Raw genomic sequence first — 14726 nt, forward strand, 5'->3', positions numbered from 1 at the left:
GAAGAAGAAGAAGAAGAAGAAGAAGAAGAAGAAGAAGAAGAAGAAGAAGAAGAAGAAGAAGAAGAAGAAGATCATCTTCCTTAGGGGCTGTAAACACTTGCTTTGCAAGCGCCAGGACCCGAGTTCAAGTACCCACAAAGCAAGGTGGGAAAGGTTGGGTGTACATATAACAGGTATTGCACGGTGGTGAGGGTACTAGATCCCGGCATGCTCCTAGCCCAGCAAGACCCTGTCAACCGTAAGAGCAACTAGACAGACACCTGACCTCACCTGGCTCTGGCTCAGCACACCTATCAGTTGGGATGAGCTCCTAAGCACTGACACAGATTCAAAAGGGGGATCTGAGCACGGCATGGTGGTCTGTGCTGGTGATCCCCGCCTCCCAACAGGCTGCTGAGAGCCTGACCTGGCACACGGATCAAACTCCAATCCAGCCTGGGCTGCAGAGTGAAATTCCCGACTGGGGCTGAGCACCTGGTTCAGGGGTGGAGAATTTTCCCAGCGAGGGGCTGGGGGCGTGGCCAGGGTGGAGCTCTAACCTAGAAATTTCCCAGGGAGGGGTTGGGGGCGTGGTCAGGGAGGAGCCCCCACCGGGAACTCCCCAGTGAAGGACTGGGGGCGTGGCCAGGGTGAAGCCACACCTAGAACGCCCCAGTGAGGGGGTGGGGGGCGTGGTCAGGGAGTAGAGCCCCAGTTTAGGTGTAGACCCTGGATTCTATTGCCAGCACTAAAGAAGTATATATGAAAATAATTTTAAATGAGCGAGAAAAAAAAATAGCTGGAAAGCAATTTCTGGAAGGATTTCAAAGGATTCTAGTGAACGCGACCCCGAGGGACCGGGCTAATCTATGGTCACAATTAAGTGTCATCTTGGAACATAAGCGGTCTCCCTAACGCTCTGTGGCCCACACAGGTCACCTGCTGGAGGGAACACCTGTGGGGACAGGAGACTGGGCTCCAGCCTGACCCAGCGGCTTGGAGGACTCTGCCTGGCTAGCAGCTCCTGCCATTTAAAGAAAAAAAAAAAAAAAAAAAAAAAAAAAACCAAAAAAAACCCCGCAACCCTCCACACTTAGTATGCACCAAGTGAATGCATTTATTATTGTCTTCTATTTTTAGACGCTCTCAGTTTTCCACCACAGCTGGCTAGCTTCACCAAGGGGTTGCGGAGCTGTGGGTGGGTGGGGGCTCACGGCCATGCTATTAGCAGAAGGGTGCTTGAATTTAGACGCGCCTCAGGGCACTGTAGGGCCAAATGCCCAGCCCCCACTCTCACCAGCTGGGGCTTGTTCACCACCAATGCCCCGATTTCCAGCCCCTCTAGCCGAGCTTCTCACCCGTGTCCTTAAAAGAGAGCCCAGCATCCTAGCATCCCCGCGTCTGTTCTCGCCGTCTAAAGGACCCTTCCGAATCTTTGCAACTCCTATTCGACCCGTAGAGCCCTGCACCTTGGACCCAGCCTCATCCCCATCCCAGCTCCAGGTGGTCTGGTACCGCGGTGCAGGCCTGAGCCCGCAGCGCGGAGGGGACGGTCTCTGAAGCCCCATGCCATGTCCCCCACTCACCTCCACGAAATAAAAGCAAGGCAGGAGCGTCATGCTGTCCTTCGGCCTTTTATTCTTCTCCTTCACAGCAATCATGGTGACGCGGGCGCTGTAGGCCGAGGTTGCGGGGGGACAAAGGCAGGCTGGAGACCAGAAGGTGCGCAGATGGAGATCCCAGGAGGGGAGACAGGGCTAGACAAGTGAGCTGGGGGGAAACTGAGGCTGGGGCAGAGGGGGGAACTTGGGGAAGGGAAATGCAGGAGCCCCCGCGCGCTCACGCGGCTCGCTCACCTGGCGGGGGCAGGGAGGGCGGAGTCCGCTGCGGAGCGCGGACACAAAGCCAGGGTCCCCGCGTGGGAGGGACGCGAGGCCCCGGCGCCGTGCGCGGGGCGCGGGCTCTTTGTCTGCGCGCTTTGCAGCCGGCTCGGCCCCGCCCCGGCCCCGCCCCCGGCTCGGGCGCCTCCGCCTCCGGCTCTGCGGGTCTCGGGGTCTCCGGCCCTGCAGGACCGCAATCCGGGTCCCTACCCTGCCCCTGGCGCGCGCACACGATCGGCCTCGGGGACCTAGGGGCGGGCGCGCGGCCGGGGTTGGCGAAGACCGGATCCCGCGGCCCCCCCGGTCGCCTCCCTGCTTCTCACGGTCGCCGAGCCCTCAACCCCCACGTCTTCCGTGCCCGCGGCTCGCTGGAGTCCGTTTCCATGGTGAGGTCCCTGGGCGCCGGAGCGAAAAGAGACAAAGACACAGGGGTGGAGGGGCTGCTGTCCTCCCCCTCCCCTCCCCATCGTCCCCGCCCCACCTTTCCTCTATCCAACCTTCAGGCCCACCTCATCATCCTGACCCTGGGCAACTGGTGCCTTGAGAATAAATGATTGTAAGGTGCACTTATGTAGCGCTTGCTGTTTGCAAGCTTTTCCCCTCTACAGAGTTAGCCCTGTAAATGTAGGAACTGGTTGATCCCACGCCATTCTAGGTGGGCAAACTGAGGCCCAGATGAGTTAGGCGATCATTCTATCGGTATTATCAGTAGCTACTGAGCGCCTACTGTATACCAGGCCCTTAACAAAAACACTTGTGGCCCAATGGGAAGTGGGACTGAAGCTCGTAGCCCCCCTCCCCAGCTCTCTCTGTTTGAAGTCCGGTGTAGTGGGATGCAAGTGAGATCTCAATATTCTCGAGGCTGGGTCAGGAGGATTGCTGTGAGTTCTAGCCCAGTTTGACCAACACGGTGAAGTTCTTGTGCTGCAAGGATGAGGGCCCGAGTTCAAAGCCCCAGCTTACGAAGCCACCCCTAGCGCTGGGTAGAGGAGGACAGGAGGATCTCACCTAATCAGCAAGCACCAAGCCAAGGAGAGGCCCTGTTTCAAAACAGATGCGGTGGCAGAGGCAGGTGGATCTCTGTGCGTTCGAGGCCAGTCCAGTCTACAAAGCGAGTCCAGCACAGTCAGGGCTACACAGAGAAACCTTGTCTCGAAAAAAACAACAGCAATAAAAAGTAAGGTAAAACCGGGGGTGGCTGTGCACGTCTGTAATCTCAGCCATTTGTAAGACAGGCCGAGGGAGTTCAAGGCCATGAGTTCAAGACCTGCCTGGCCAGCCATACAGTGAGAACTGTTTCAAAAGAATGAAGGTGGACGGTTGGAAGGAGACACGAGCATATAGATAGCACATGGCACACATACGAAAAATGAGGAAACATATGAAAAATAAGGAAAGGAAAGCAAGCAGGAGGCGCCATTTGAATGGGGCATAGACCGCCGCTCTCATTAGGCACCTACAGTCTCCACCCTGCTCTGCTCCCACGAAGCCCTCCCCACTCCATGCCCCTGCATGCCTGTGTTCACCCCGTCAGTCAAAACATTTCTCCCAAACTGATTTCTGTTCTCACACACTCAACCTCAACCCACGTGTCAGAGTTTCTTTGCAGGAACCACAAGCACCCCAGGCCTGGGGGCCACACGCAGCAAATGCACCTGCCCTCTGCGACCCCCACCAGGAAAGGAACAGCAGAGGCAGGCCGCCATGGCGGTGTGCAGCTCTTGCTCTCGAGCACTGGGGGCAAGAGAGTTGCTATGAGTTTCAATACAGCCTGGGCTACAGAGCAAGACCCTGACTCAAAACTAAGCCAAAAGTATCCCAACACTCAGGAGTCAGAGGCAAGCAAAGTGCTGTGAGTTCTAGGCCAGCCTGGTCTACAGTGTGAGTTTCAAGACAGCCAGGGCTACACAGAAAGACCCTGTCTCAAAACAAACAAACAAACAAACAAATGACAGAAAAGGTAAAAGTGGGGGCTAGAGAGATGGCTCAGAGGTTAAGAGCACTGCTTGCTCTTCCAGAGGTCACAAGTTCAATTCCCAGCAACCACATGGTGGCTCATAACCATCTATAACGAAATCTGATGCCCTCTTCTGGCATTCAAGCGTACATGCAGGCATAACGTTGTATACATAATAAATGAATAAATCTTAAAAAAAAAAAAGAAAAGAAAAGAAAAAGAAAAGGTAAAAGTGGCTCAGGCAGGCCGGAGGGCATCATCCTCCAACAGAGTCAGGGAAAGGAGCAGCCCTTGGCCACAGTTCCTGTGTTGTAGGGCACAGGTAATTCCCCACTCAGTCCTGACACTGCCCCAGCTTCAGGGGCTGAGGGTGGAGAAGCCCAAAGAGGGGACGCAGAGACTTGGACAAGCCCTAGGCCTCAGTTTCCCTGTTAATAGGGAGGGAGCTTGCAAGACCCCTGGGAAATCTAGTGTTGAAGGAAGGCCCTTAACTGGTGGTCTTGAGGAGAAGAAGCTGTGGCCTGCAGGGGACGGTGGGAGAGGGCAGCTTGGGCCTTCCAGGGAGGGATCTACAGGTGGAGTTGGGGTAAGGCACGGCCTAGCTCAGGAGTCCTGGCCAGCCGTGGGTAGGCTCGGAGCCAGGGCAGGAGGCTGAGTGTGATGCCATCACACTCTTTGTTGTAATTCCAGAAGTCAAGAGGCTGAAACACGACGGGGAGGCAGAGGCAGGTGGATGTCTGTGAGTTCCAGGCCAGCCTAGTCTAAGAGTCAGTCCCAGAACAGCCAGGGCTGCACACAGAGAAACACAGAGAAACACAAACAAACAAACCAAAAAAAAAAAAAATTTAAAGAGTTCAAGGTCATCCTCAGCAGACATGGTGAGTTTTGAGTCCAACCTGGGCTACATGAGAGCTTGTTTCAAAGTTGTCCAAGAAACAAATAGGCAGGTCTCAGAGGTCTACTCTGCCCTCACCAGGACATAACCCACAACCTGGTTCCTGAGGCTGGCACTTGGTCCGAAGTCACACTCTGTGAAGGGCACAGAGGCAGGGAGCCATACCCACCCCGAGGATACTGAGGTCCGAAGAAGATGCTGGTGGCAAGCAGGAGGAGGAAGTGCCACTGCTGTCGACCACCGCTGGCTCTGGAGCCATCCCAGCCGTTGGGTTGTGTAAGAAGTCCGGGAACACGGTGGACCTCTGCCAGCCAGGCTCCATTTCCAAACGAAACCGCAGGACCTTATCCTTTCTCTTTTCTTCCCCCAAGTCCACCAGGTCTGTGGTTTCTTCCTCTTTGTGTGGTTTCATTCCTCTAACTTAAATTTAATGAATTCTCTTCTTCATTTGTGGCCGCTGAAATGGCTGAGTGGGGAGGGCGCTTGCTGCCTAACCTGACAACCTCAGTTCTTTGCCTGGCACTCACACAGTGGACGGAGACAACTGTACCTTCACAGTCGTCCTCTGGCGCGCGCACGCACGCGCGCGCGCACACACACACACACACACACACATGTAAACAAGTGCACATAGGAATGAAGGAATGAATTTCTGTAGTAGTGGAACGGCACCCGGGGCCTGCGCTCCCCACTAAGCTAGAGCCCACTGTTCTACCAGCTTAGACCATTTATTTGTTTGTTTTAAAGACAGGGTTTCTCTGTGTAGCCTTAGTTGTCCTGGACCCGCTTTGTAGACCAGGCTGGCCTTGAATTCGAGGACATCTGCCTGCCTCTGCCTCTCTGAATGTTGAGATTACAGGCGTGTGCCACCCTGCCCAGCTTAGACTCATATTTGCCCTGTGATCCAAGTACTTGGGAAGCGGAGGCAGGAGGATTGATGTGAGTTCTGGGTTAGTCTGGGATTTTATAAGGGGGCTGGGAGATAGGTCAGTGTTGAAAGTGCTTGTGGCACAAGACAGAGCTACAGTTCTGGTCCCCAGAACCCATGTACAAGCCTGGTGCAAAGCTCTGCAGCAGAAGCAGACTGCTTGTATCCCAAGCGTGTGTGAGAGGAGCTCCCGGCAAAGACAGCAATCTAGTGGGTGAGCTGGCTGAACCATAGACAGAGCCCTGCCTCTCTCTAAGGTGAGAGTCACTTGGCATCACCTTGTGTCAGCCTCAGGCCTCCATGTGCCTGTGAATAAGTAAGTAAACAAAACAATAAAATCTATGTATGAAGTAACAAGCAGATATCATGTCAGCGCAGGGGAAAGTAAAGAGAAAAGGACAGAAAATCATCCCCGTGTGGAAGCAGGAGGATCAGGAAGGAGTTCAAGGTCATCCTTGCTGATACATGGTGCTTTCAAGGCCAACCTAGGCTACATGAGACCCTGCTTAAAAATGAACTCACTCACACACACACATACTACACACTCATCCACATGTTCTCTTTCACACACACTCACATTCACACACACACACACACACACACACACACACACACACACACGCACTACCCCCTTGGAGGGGAAACAATGAACTCCCAAGAGAAAACCAAGGCAGAAAGTAATCAGCGGGGTCCCGGGCCTCTGTGGGTCGGAGCTGTGAGAGTGCAGTGGGTAGCAGGTGGCTTCCCATGCCTCCAGAGAGACCCCCGAACGCTGCCCCACTGCAAACTCTCCCGGGCCCCCAAGCTGGAAGGAGGAAGTGGAACACCCAGCCCAGCCTTCAGCCACAGTCCAACGGCTCCCCACAGAGCTGGGCTATAAGAGGGACCCAGCAAGCAGAGTGCCAGGAGCCTGGCCATGGCTGGAAGTCACCAATGTCTCAATGGGGCCCATCCCTTCCTCCTGCTTGCCCTGGTCTTCGGTGGTGAGTTGGGCTCTGTTTATCAGCCAGCACCCTTCAAGAGCAGCTGGGAGATCAAGGCACCCCCTAGGTAAATGCCTGGGAGGGAAAGGATAGAGAAAGAGGGAGAATTGTGGCATTTTGACTCAGTTTCCCTTCTGTTTTACAGTCCTTTTGCAACAGGGTCTCCTGTAGCCCAGGCTGGCCCTAAACTCACTTTACAGCTGATGATGACTTGGAGCTCCTGATCCTCATTCCACATCTCCCTGGTACTAGTGTGGCAAGCTTCCACAGCCATGCTGGGTTTCCATGGTTCTGGACATGGAATCCAGGGCTTTGTGAATGCTAAGCAAGGGCTCTACCCACTGAGCCCTAGCCCCAGCTTCAGCCCTTGATGGGTTTTTTGGAGAAGTCTCTACGACTGGGCCACTCACAGGCCCTCACTGTTTAGAGGGATTTGCAGGGAATCAAGAATTACAAGTCAGGTTTAATGGTGTACATCTTTAATGCCAGCACTTGGGAGGCAGAGGCAGGTAGATCTACGTGTGTTCAAGCCCAGCCTGGACCACAGCGTTGGACACTATCTCAAAACAACAAAAATAATAAGCATAGATTCAAGCCAGCTCCTAACTCCTCCCAGGCACAGGTATCCTTGAAGCCATAGCTAGAACACACTGTGGCCCTCAGGGCCGGAGTATTATTCAGGCTGCCGTCCTGACGTGTGTCTCTCCCAGGAGCCGTTCAGGCTGCCCAGATCGTGGGTGGGCGCGAGGCTCGGCCCCATTCTCGGCCTTATGCGGCCTCCCTGCAGCTGACCAGGCTCCCCGGGAGCCACTTCTGTGGTGGCACGCTGATCCATCCCAGATTCGTGCTGACGGCTGCCCACTGCCTGGAGGACATGTGAGTACAGGGGACAGCGAGGGGCGGCGCGTCTGAGCCGCCAGCACAGGCTCCTCAGTCTCCTCCCCGGCCAGCTCTTCCCAATGTCTTCTCCAGATTACCACAACAGTGTTTGCTCTCGCTCTCTCTCTCTCTCCCTGCCCCCCCCCTCCCGTGCGCCTAGAATCCAACTCTGGAAGGGCCGGGGGCGTGGTCGGGGTATCCCCTCCCAGGGGTAGAGCCCTTGGTAGCATGTGAGAGAGGACCGGGGTTCCATCCCTCCCCCTGCCTCAACCAACACCCCACAACCTTAACCGCAGCCCCTGGCAGCTCGTGACGGTGGTGCTGGGTGCCCACGACCTGCAGAGCCCCGAGCCCGAGCAGCAGAGGTTCACGATCACTCAGGTCTTCCAGAACAACTACAACTCCGAGGAGCACCTCAACGACGTGCTGCTGGCTCAGGTAGGTGGGGACTGGGATCCGTGCCGGCAGGAGGCGCTTGGGGAGCACCTCCCGTGCGCTCGCCGGAACTGCGGAGCTGTCACCGCGTGGACTGCGGCCTGTCGGTCAGCGTCTGACCAGGCTGGCTCCTGTCCGCCGCACTGGGCCGGTGTTCCTGTCAGACATAGGCCCCGGGGCTTAACCCTCAGGCTAGGCCACGGGGATGGTTGAGTTAGGCCACGGGTTAGGGTTTGAGTTAAAGGGGTCAGGACCGGGGTCAATGGAGGGAGCTCAGGAGATGTCATGTCCCCGGGGGGCCGGTGGGGACGAGTCCTCACGTCTTTTCCCCCCCTTTTGCTGCAGCTGAACCGGCCAGCCTCCCTGGGCCAGCAGGTGGCCGTGGCCTCTCTGCCTCAGCAGAACCAGTCTTTGCCCCAGGGCACCCAGTGCCTGGCCATGGGCTGGGGCCGCCTGGGCACCAACGCGCCCACGCCGCGTGTGCTGCAGGAACTGAACGTCACGGTGGTCTCCTTCCTGTGCAGGGAACACAACGTGTGCACGCTGGTGCCACGGCGGGCAGCGGGCATCTGCTTCGTGAGTGCACGGCTGGGCCGCGGGAGGCGTGGTCTGTGTGCGGTGGAGCCCAGGGCGGGCGGGGCCTGGGCGGAGCGATGTCTGTGGGCGGGGCCTGCGGTGGGGCCGGGCTGCTCAGCGGAGGTGCGGATCCCAGGGTACTGCGGGTCCCTAGGAACTTGGGTGTCTGGGGTGGGGAGATGGGTATGCCTGGGCTAGTGTGTGCCCAGGTGGGTGACCCGGAGGGCATGGCGGGAAGCGGGGCTCTTGGGCTCAAGGTTTTGCCCGGGCGGGTTTTGAGGATGGTGGGTTTGAAGGAGAATGTTGGGCGCCTGTCTGTTCCGTTCTGACCCGTGGTCTCTTCCCCTCTACGAGCAGCGCTGGCGGGACCAGTCGCCCGCGCGTGGGTCGGCCCTGGGCCCCTGCTACAGAGCAGGCTCCCTTTGGTCCTTTGTGCGCCTCCCCTCCTGCCCCTTCTGGACCCACTCAGATTGTCCCCAACAGGAAGCTAACGAGGGCCTCCTGGTCATCCCCCGGCTGGCTTCTGTCGGCCTGGGGCCTGAACCTTCTTCTACCTCAGGGAGACTCGGGCGGCCCCTTGATCTGCAATGGCGTCCTTCAGGGGGTCGACTCCTTCGTGATCCGAGAATGCGCCTCCCTCCAGTTCCCGGATTTCTTCGCCCGGGTGTCCTTGTATGTGGACTGGATTCACTCCATCCTGCGGGGCGCAGGGCCCTGAGCTGCCCTTCTGTGCTCCAAGACAGCCTACCCAACTCTCCTGAATAAAAGCTGAGACGTATTTAAGAGCTGTCTCCTGTCTTTCTTACCCCGTGTAGACCTGGGATGTGGGCAGATCCTCAATGCCAGAGGTCGGGATCCACCGTGCAGGGAAGAAAGGGGTCGAGGGGAGGCCAGGCTCACTCCCCAGCCCCAGAGGATGGAACCACGGGGGCTAGGCTCAGTCCCCACCCCCCACCCCGGGCACCACCCTGAGTCGCTTTGCACCTCTTGGCCTCCGTTTCCTCAACTAGAACCCGGACACATCCCAGAAGGGATGAGGACCTGTGGCGGGCGGGGTTCGGTGAAGTGTCCCCCAGCTCCAGGTTTCCTGAGGACCGGGCTCTCTCCCCGGCTTTGGCGGGCACTGGGCGCCTCGGGGCCTGATGCAGCCAAAGCAACAGGCAGGGTGGACGGCAGTGGGACTGCGGGGAGGGCAGAAGAGCGAGCAGCTCTGCTCCTGGGAGGGGCGGACGTGGAAGCGCCCCGCTCTCCCCAGCGGTAGAGAAAGGAGCTGGAGCCACCCAGGGAGAAGGGAAGGAGGTCCAAAGCCCCCCCCGGGAGGAGTGAGGGAGGGGCGGACTCGCCTCAGGATCTTCCGAAGTGAGAGGCGGTGCTCGCTGGCTGGCTTCTTTCGACGCTGCCACCAGGTGGCGCTGTGTCCAGTCCAGCAGGCTCCAGACAGAGCCCACAGGTTTATTCCTTCTCTAACCCTGTTCTGGTTTTGGGAGACAATCTCACATAGCCCAGGCTAGCCTCTCACTCCCTATGTAGCCGAAGCTGGCCTAGAACCCTGGATCCTCCTGTCTCCGCCTCCCGCGTGCTGGGACGACGCGAGGGACCATCACAGCTGGTTACGTGGCGCTGGGCTGGATGCCAAGGCTGGGTGCACACCAGGCGAGCTCGCTGCCACTGAACTCCGGCCCCAGGCTGCTTTCAGTCCTCCCAACACCCGCTGAGCCGTCCGCAGTGCCTCACCGCTGTGTGGGGACTGCGTTTGTGTGTGTGTTGGGGGGGGGCGGGGGAGGAGATGCTGGGAATCTGGAGGCACTAAACGGAGGTCAGGAAAGAACTTGAGCGGGCTGGAGAGATAGCTCAGCGGCTAAGAGCACTGAGGACCTAGGTTCAAGTCCCAGCACCCACGTGGCAGTTTACAACCGTCTATAACTCCTGTTCCAGGAGATCTGACACCCTCACACAGACATACATGCAGGCAAAATGTACATTAAAAAAATAATAAAACATCAACAGAAGGGGTTAGTTCAGGGCCTGGACTATGGTACTGGACAGCATGGTGAGCACCGTATACAGGCGGTGCTCAGTAAGTGCAGCTGTGGTTAAGTCTTCCTCATCGGAAGCTTTGTTCGCTGGCGCCAGCATCCTGCCCACCTGCTCATGTCCGTTGGATCCCACCCCACCCCATGCCCTGTCCTGGAGATGAGACAGTTGGTTTTGCAACAGCCCTGGCTGGGGCTCCTGGGAGAGACTGGAGGGGAGCTGGCCACAGAGTGGGGGGCTGGGTCCCGGGTCAGGCCCGGTCTCGGTTGTAGGAGGAGACTGTGGGGGTCCAGATGGGAACTGTGGCCCCACCGAGGCCAGGTCTTTCTCCCCGGTGCCCAGGCACTGATGCCATCAGGTGGGCCTGAGTTCTGCCGTGGGGAAAACCGGCGAATCAGGGCTCAGCTGGCTGCAGTGTGCCGTGTCGTCCTGACCCTGCTTCACGAGACCTGCTGTGCTGAGCGTGGTGGAGCACTCCTGTAGTCCCGGCACTGAGGACACAGAGGCAGGCGGGTCTCTGTGGGTTCCAGGCCAGCCTGGGCTACATGGCACACACACACACATTTGAACACATGCACACCACACACATTCATGCACACGCATGCTTGCACGCATGCTTGCATGCGTGCTCGCACACACACTAAGCTGCCACTTGATGGGCACAGCCTCCACGTCCCCCATATTTTCTGCCTCAGGTGGGAATCCAGCCATTCCCTGTCACCCCAGGAAAAAGTCAGGCTCGCACCACACCCCGTGACAACTCAATACACTTACATGTTGCTGTTATTGCTATGTCTGAGGTAAACTGAGGCAAGCTGCTGGATATAGCACGGAGGTGGCACCCCTGTCACCTCAGCACTCGGAAGGGGGAGGGGAAAGCAGTAAGATTAAGACTTTGAGGCTAGCCTGGGCTACCGGAGATCTTATTTTATTTAATTCTTGCCTTTTCAACACAGGGTTTCTCTGTGTGTCCCTGGCTGTCCTGGAACTCACTCTGTAGACCAGGCTGGCCTTGAACTTACAAAGCTCCACCTGCCCCTGCCTCCCAAGTATTGGGATTAAAGGGGTGAGCCACCACCATCATTCTGCCCTGACATCCTCTTAGAAAAGAAAAGACAAAGAAAGAAAGAAAGAAAGAAAGAAAGAAAGAAAGAGAGAGAGAAAGAGAGAAAGAAAAGGAAAGAAAGGGGGAAAGCCCAGCTTGCTGAGTTTCCCTTGACAGCAGCAGCATGGATGCAGTTGAGGTGAGGACCCTGAGGGGTCGTGCGCCCCCCCACCCCCTGATGCCAGGGAGGAAGTGGGGCTGTGGCCGGCATGGGGCAATACAACGGCCTGTGGCTCCAGCTATAAGTACGGCTGTTAGGTAGGGGTGTGGGAGCCAGGAGAGCACAGCCTGCCATGGCCCTCAGCCCACTGTCCCGCTGGCCCCTGGCTCCCGTGCTGCTGGCCTTGCTCCTGGGTGGTGAGTGCGCTCGGACCCACATCCATTGTCTTTCCACATCCCTCAGGACCTCAGAGAAAGACACCATCAGGACACCGGGTTCTAAGGCTGGGGGACTCACCAGGGTCTCAAGTCCAGGAGTACCCTGGGCAAGGTCCCCGGGCCTCTCTGTGCCTCAGTTTCCCTCATCGAGGGTCCAAGCAGCCTGGGGCTCACTCTTCCGCCCTGTGCGCCCCCAGGCCCGACGCTGGCCTCAGAGATTGTGGGTGGCCGGCCAGCCCGGCCCCACGCTTGGCCCTTCATGGTGTCCCTGCAGCGGCGCGGGGGTCACTTCTGCGGCGCCACCCTCATCGCCAGGAACTTCGTCATGTCAGCGGCGCACTGTGTGAGCGGCCTGTGAGTCCCCCCTCCGCCCCTCCGTCCCCTCCCAGCCCCCGGCGTCCACGTGGGCCACACCGGGTGCATGGGGGGCCGTTCCCACGCACCCTCCACCCCCACCTCCACTGCCCCCAGGAACTTCCGGTCGGTGCAGGTGGTCCTGGGAGCCCACGACCTGCGGCGCCGGGAGCCCACCCGGCAGACCTTCTCCGTGCAGCGGATCTTCGAGAACGGCTTCGACCCCACGCGGCTGCTCAACGACATCGTGGTGATCCAGGTGGGCCTGCGAGCGCGGGAGGGAGCCCGAGCCGCGGGGGCAGAAGGGGCCGGCGGCATCCTGGGGAACCCGCAGTGGGCGCCCTCCGAGCCTGTTCCCAGCGCAGCACAGCGCCAAGGCCCGTCCTGTGGCTGGATGGTGAAGGCTCCGAGGAGATAATGTATGGAAGGCTCCAGCGGAGTTCAGCCAACAAACCCCTGTTTGTGCTTCTCCATTCGCCGACCTGCGGCTGGGGGGTGGGGGGTGGGGGCACCCTCATTTCTTCCTCCAGTCCCCAACCTTTCCCACCACTCGCTGGCGGGATGCTAAGGAGGCGGGGAGGGTCCCTGCGCCCTGTGACTCTCCCTCACCCCCTGTCCCTCTCACTGCAGCTCAATGGCTCTGCTACCATTAACGCCAACGTGCAGGTGGCCCGGCTGCCCGCCCAGGGCCGTGGCGTGAAGGACCGAACGCCATGCTTGGCCATGGGCTGGGGCAGGTTGGGCACAAACCGACCCTTGCCCAGCGTGCTCCAAGAGCTCAACGTGACGGTGGTGACCAACCTGTGCCGCCGCCGGGTGAACGTCTGTACTTTGGTGCCGCGCCGGCAGGCAGGCATCTGCTTCGTAAGTACCTTATGCAGCGGTGAAGGTGGTGGTCAGACCCCAGGGAGGACTTCCCCAGGGCTGGAGTGTGGGTAGGAGGTACCCAGAGGTCCAGCCTCTGACCTTTGATATCTCCACAGGGCGACTCTGGCGGACCCTTGGTTTGCAACGGGCTTGTCCAAGGCATTGACTCCTTCATCCGAGGAGGCTGTGGATCTGGAATTTACCCAGACGCCTTTGCGCCTGTGGCTGAGTTTGCAGACTGGATCAATTCCATCATCCGTAGACATGAAGGCCGCCCCCATACTCACCCCAGAGACCCCGGGAGCAGGCCTGACTAGGACCTGCCTGTCCGCCCTCTGCAGGAGGGGGTTTTGTTTGTTTTTTGTTTTGTTTTGTTTTCCACAATAAAAGCAACGTTTGCTTTGTGCGCTGGGTCTGGGTCCGGTGTGTGTGACGATGCCTCAGAGTGTGGGCTACAGCCACTGCTTTGCTTGAGGGGTTCCTCCCCGGGGCACTGCAAGCAAGCTGGGACCAGTCATGGCAGGAGGCCTGTTCCCCACTTTGTACAGAAAGATGCCAGTCAGCAGATGACGCTTTTGGTTTCTGTTCCCTAAAATCCACATTCAGCTAGGTCTCAGCCCTCAGGAGGCTGGAGGATTGCCAAGAGTTTGAGGACAGCCTGGTTTACATGGTGGTTTATAACTGCCTACAGTTCCGGCTCCAGGGGACTGGATGCCCTGCTCTGGCTCTGTGGGCACCAGGCATGCACACGCACCCCCCACCCCCAGAATTAAGAGTAACAGAAATAACCTAATCATAGGCTAGGTGGAGTGGCTTAGCCAGTGAACATGCCTGCCACAGAGCCAAAGGGGAAAACGGGCTCCAGCAAGCCCAGCCCTCTGCCTGCGACCCACATAGTTCATAAAATGAAATAGATAAAACATACAAATAATAAAAATAGCTGGGTGGTGGTGGCAGCGGTGGCGGCGCAGGCCTTTAATCCCAGGACTCGGGAGGCAGAGACAGGCAGAACTCTGAGTTCCAGGCCAGCCTGGTCTACAGAGTGAGTTCCAGGACAGCCAGGGCTACACAGAGAAACCCTGTCTCGAAAAACTAAAATAATGATGATAAGGATAAAAGAGATATTATCCACTTTCTAATTAGATTGGAGTCCCAAAGATCCCCAGATGGCCTTGTACACCCTTCCTCCTTCCTCCTCTACCCCACCCCGCCCCTGCTGGGACAGGGTCCAAGCCAGTGGAGGTTTGGGGTTGTTGACTGGTGTCCCATGTCTGCCTGACCCTGGGTGGTTGCCAGATTCTGTTACAATTTCTTAGGTTCCTGTTTGCATAATCTAGGTTCTGTCCCAAAAGGCTTCTCACTCTGTTTATGATTTGTTTTGAGACAACAGCCTTGGCTGTCCTGGAACTCACTCTGTAGCCCAGGCTGGCCTCAAACTCACGGAGATCCTCCTGCCTCTGCCAGGGTTGATACTGT

General features: G+C 57.8%; 3 protein-coding genes across 5 annotated transcripts in view; 2 read left to right on the plus strand and 1 right to left on the minus strand.

Annotated features, from left to right (window-relative positions):
- Plppr3 (phospholipid phosphatase related 3) overlaps positions 1-1933 on the minus strand; it is an 8142-nt gene extending 6209 nt beyond the window's left edge. Inside the window, exon 1 of one of the 2 annotated variants that reach the window (XM_055607740.1) lies at positions 1566-1933. In XM_055607740.1, the coding sequence (XP_055463715.1) occupies positions 1566-1640 (75 nt within the window). In that variant the 5' untranslated portion in view covers positions 1641-1933. The remainder of the gene's footprint in view (positions 1-1565) is intronic. The other variant, XM_055607739.1, reaches the window with a different exon arrangement.
- A 261-nt stretch (positions 1934-2194) lies between these two features.
- Positions 2195-9289, plus strand: LOC129677119 (myeloblastin). Of its 2 annotated transcripts, XM_055607748.1 has the most exons (6): positions 2195-2245; positions 4793-5090; positions 7333-7498; positions 7798-7939; positions 8282-8512; positions 9072-9289. In XM_055607748.1, the coding sequence occupies exons 2-6, from the start codon at positions 4907-4909 to the stop codon at positions 9228-9230; spliced, it is 882 nt and encodes a 293-aa protein (XP_055463723.1). In that variant the 5' UTR covers positions 2195-2245; positions 4793-4906; the 3' UTR covers positions 9231-9289. The 2 variants fall into 2 exon arrangements, with proteins under 2 accessions (XP_055463723.1, XP_055463724.1); XM_055607749.1 differs by lacking the exons at positions 2195-2245; positions 4793-5090 and adding an exon at positions 6556-6622.
- A 2655-nt stretch (positions 9290-11944) lies between these two features.
- Positions 11945-13567, plus strand: Elane (elastase, neutrophil expressed). The gene is made up of 5 exons (XM_055607654.1): positions 11945-12008; positions 12227-12383; positions 12501-12642; positions 13014-13247; positions 13367-13567. Exons 1-5 carry the CDS (start codon positions 11945-11947, stop codon positions 13565-13567), a joined length of 798 nt encoding a protein of 265 aa, XP_055463629.1.
- Positions 13568-14726: the final 1159 nt, after the last annotated feature.

Source organism: Psammomys obesus, unplaced genomic scaffold, assembly GCF_907164565.1.
Source record: "Psammomys obesus unplaced genomic scaffold, mPsaObe1.curated_primary_1811, whole genome shotgun sequence".
Classification (NCBI taxonomy): domain Eukaryota; kingdom Metazoa; phylum Chordata; class Mammalia; order Rodentia; family Muridae; genus Psammomys; species Psammomys obesus.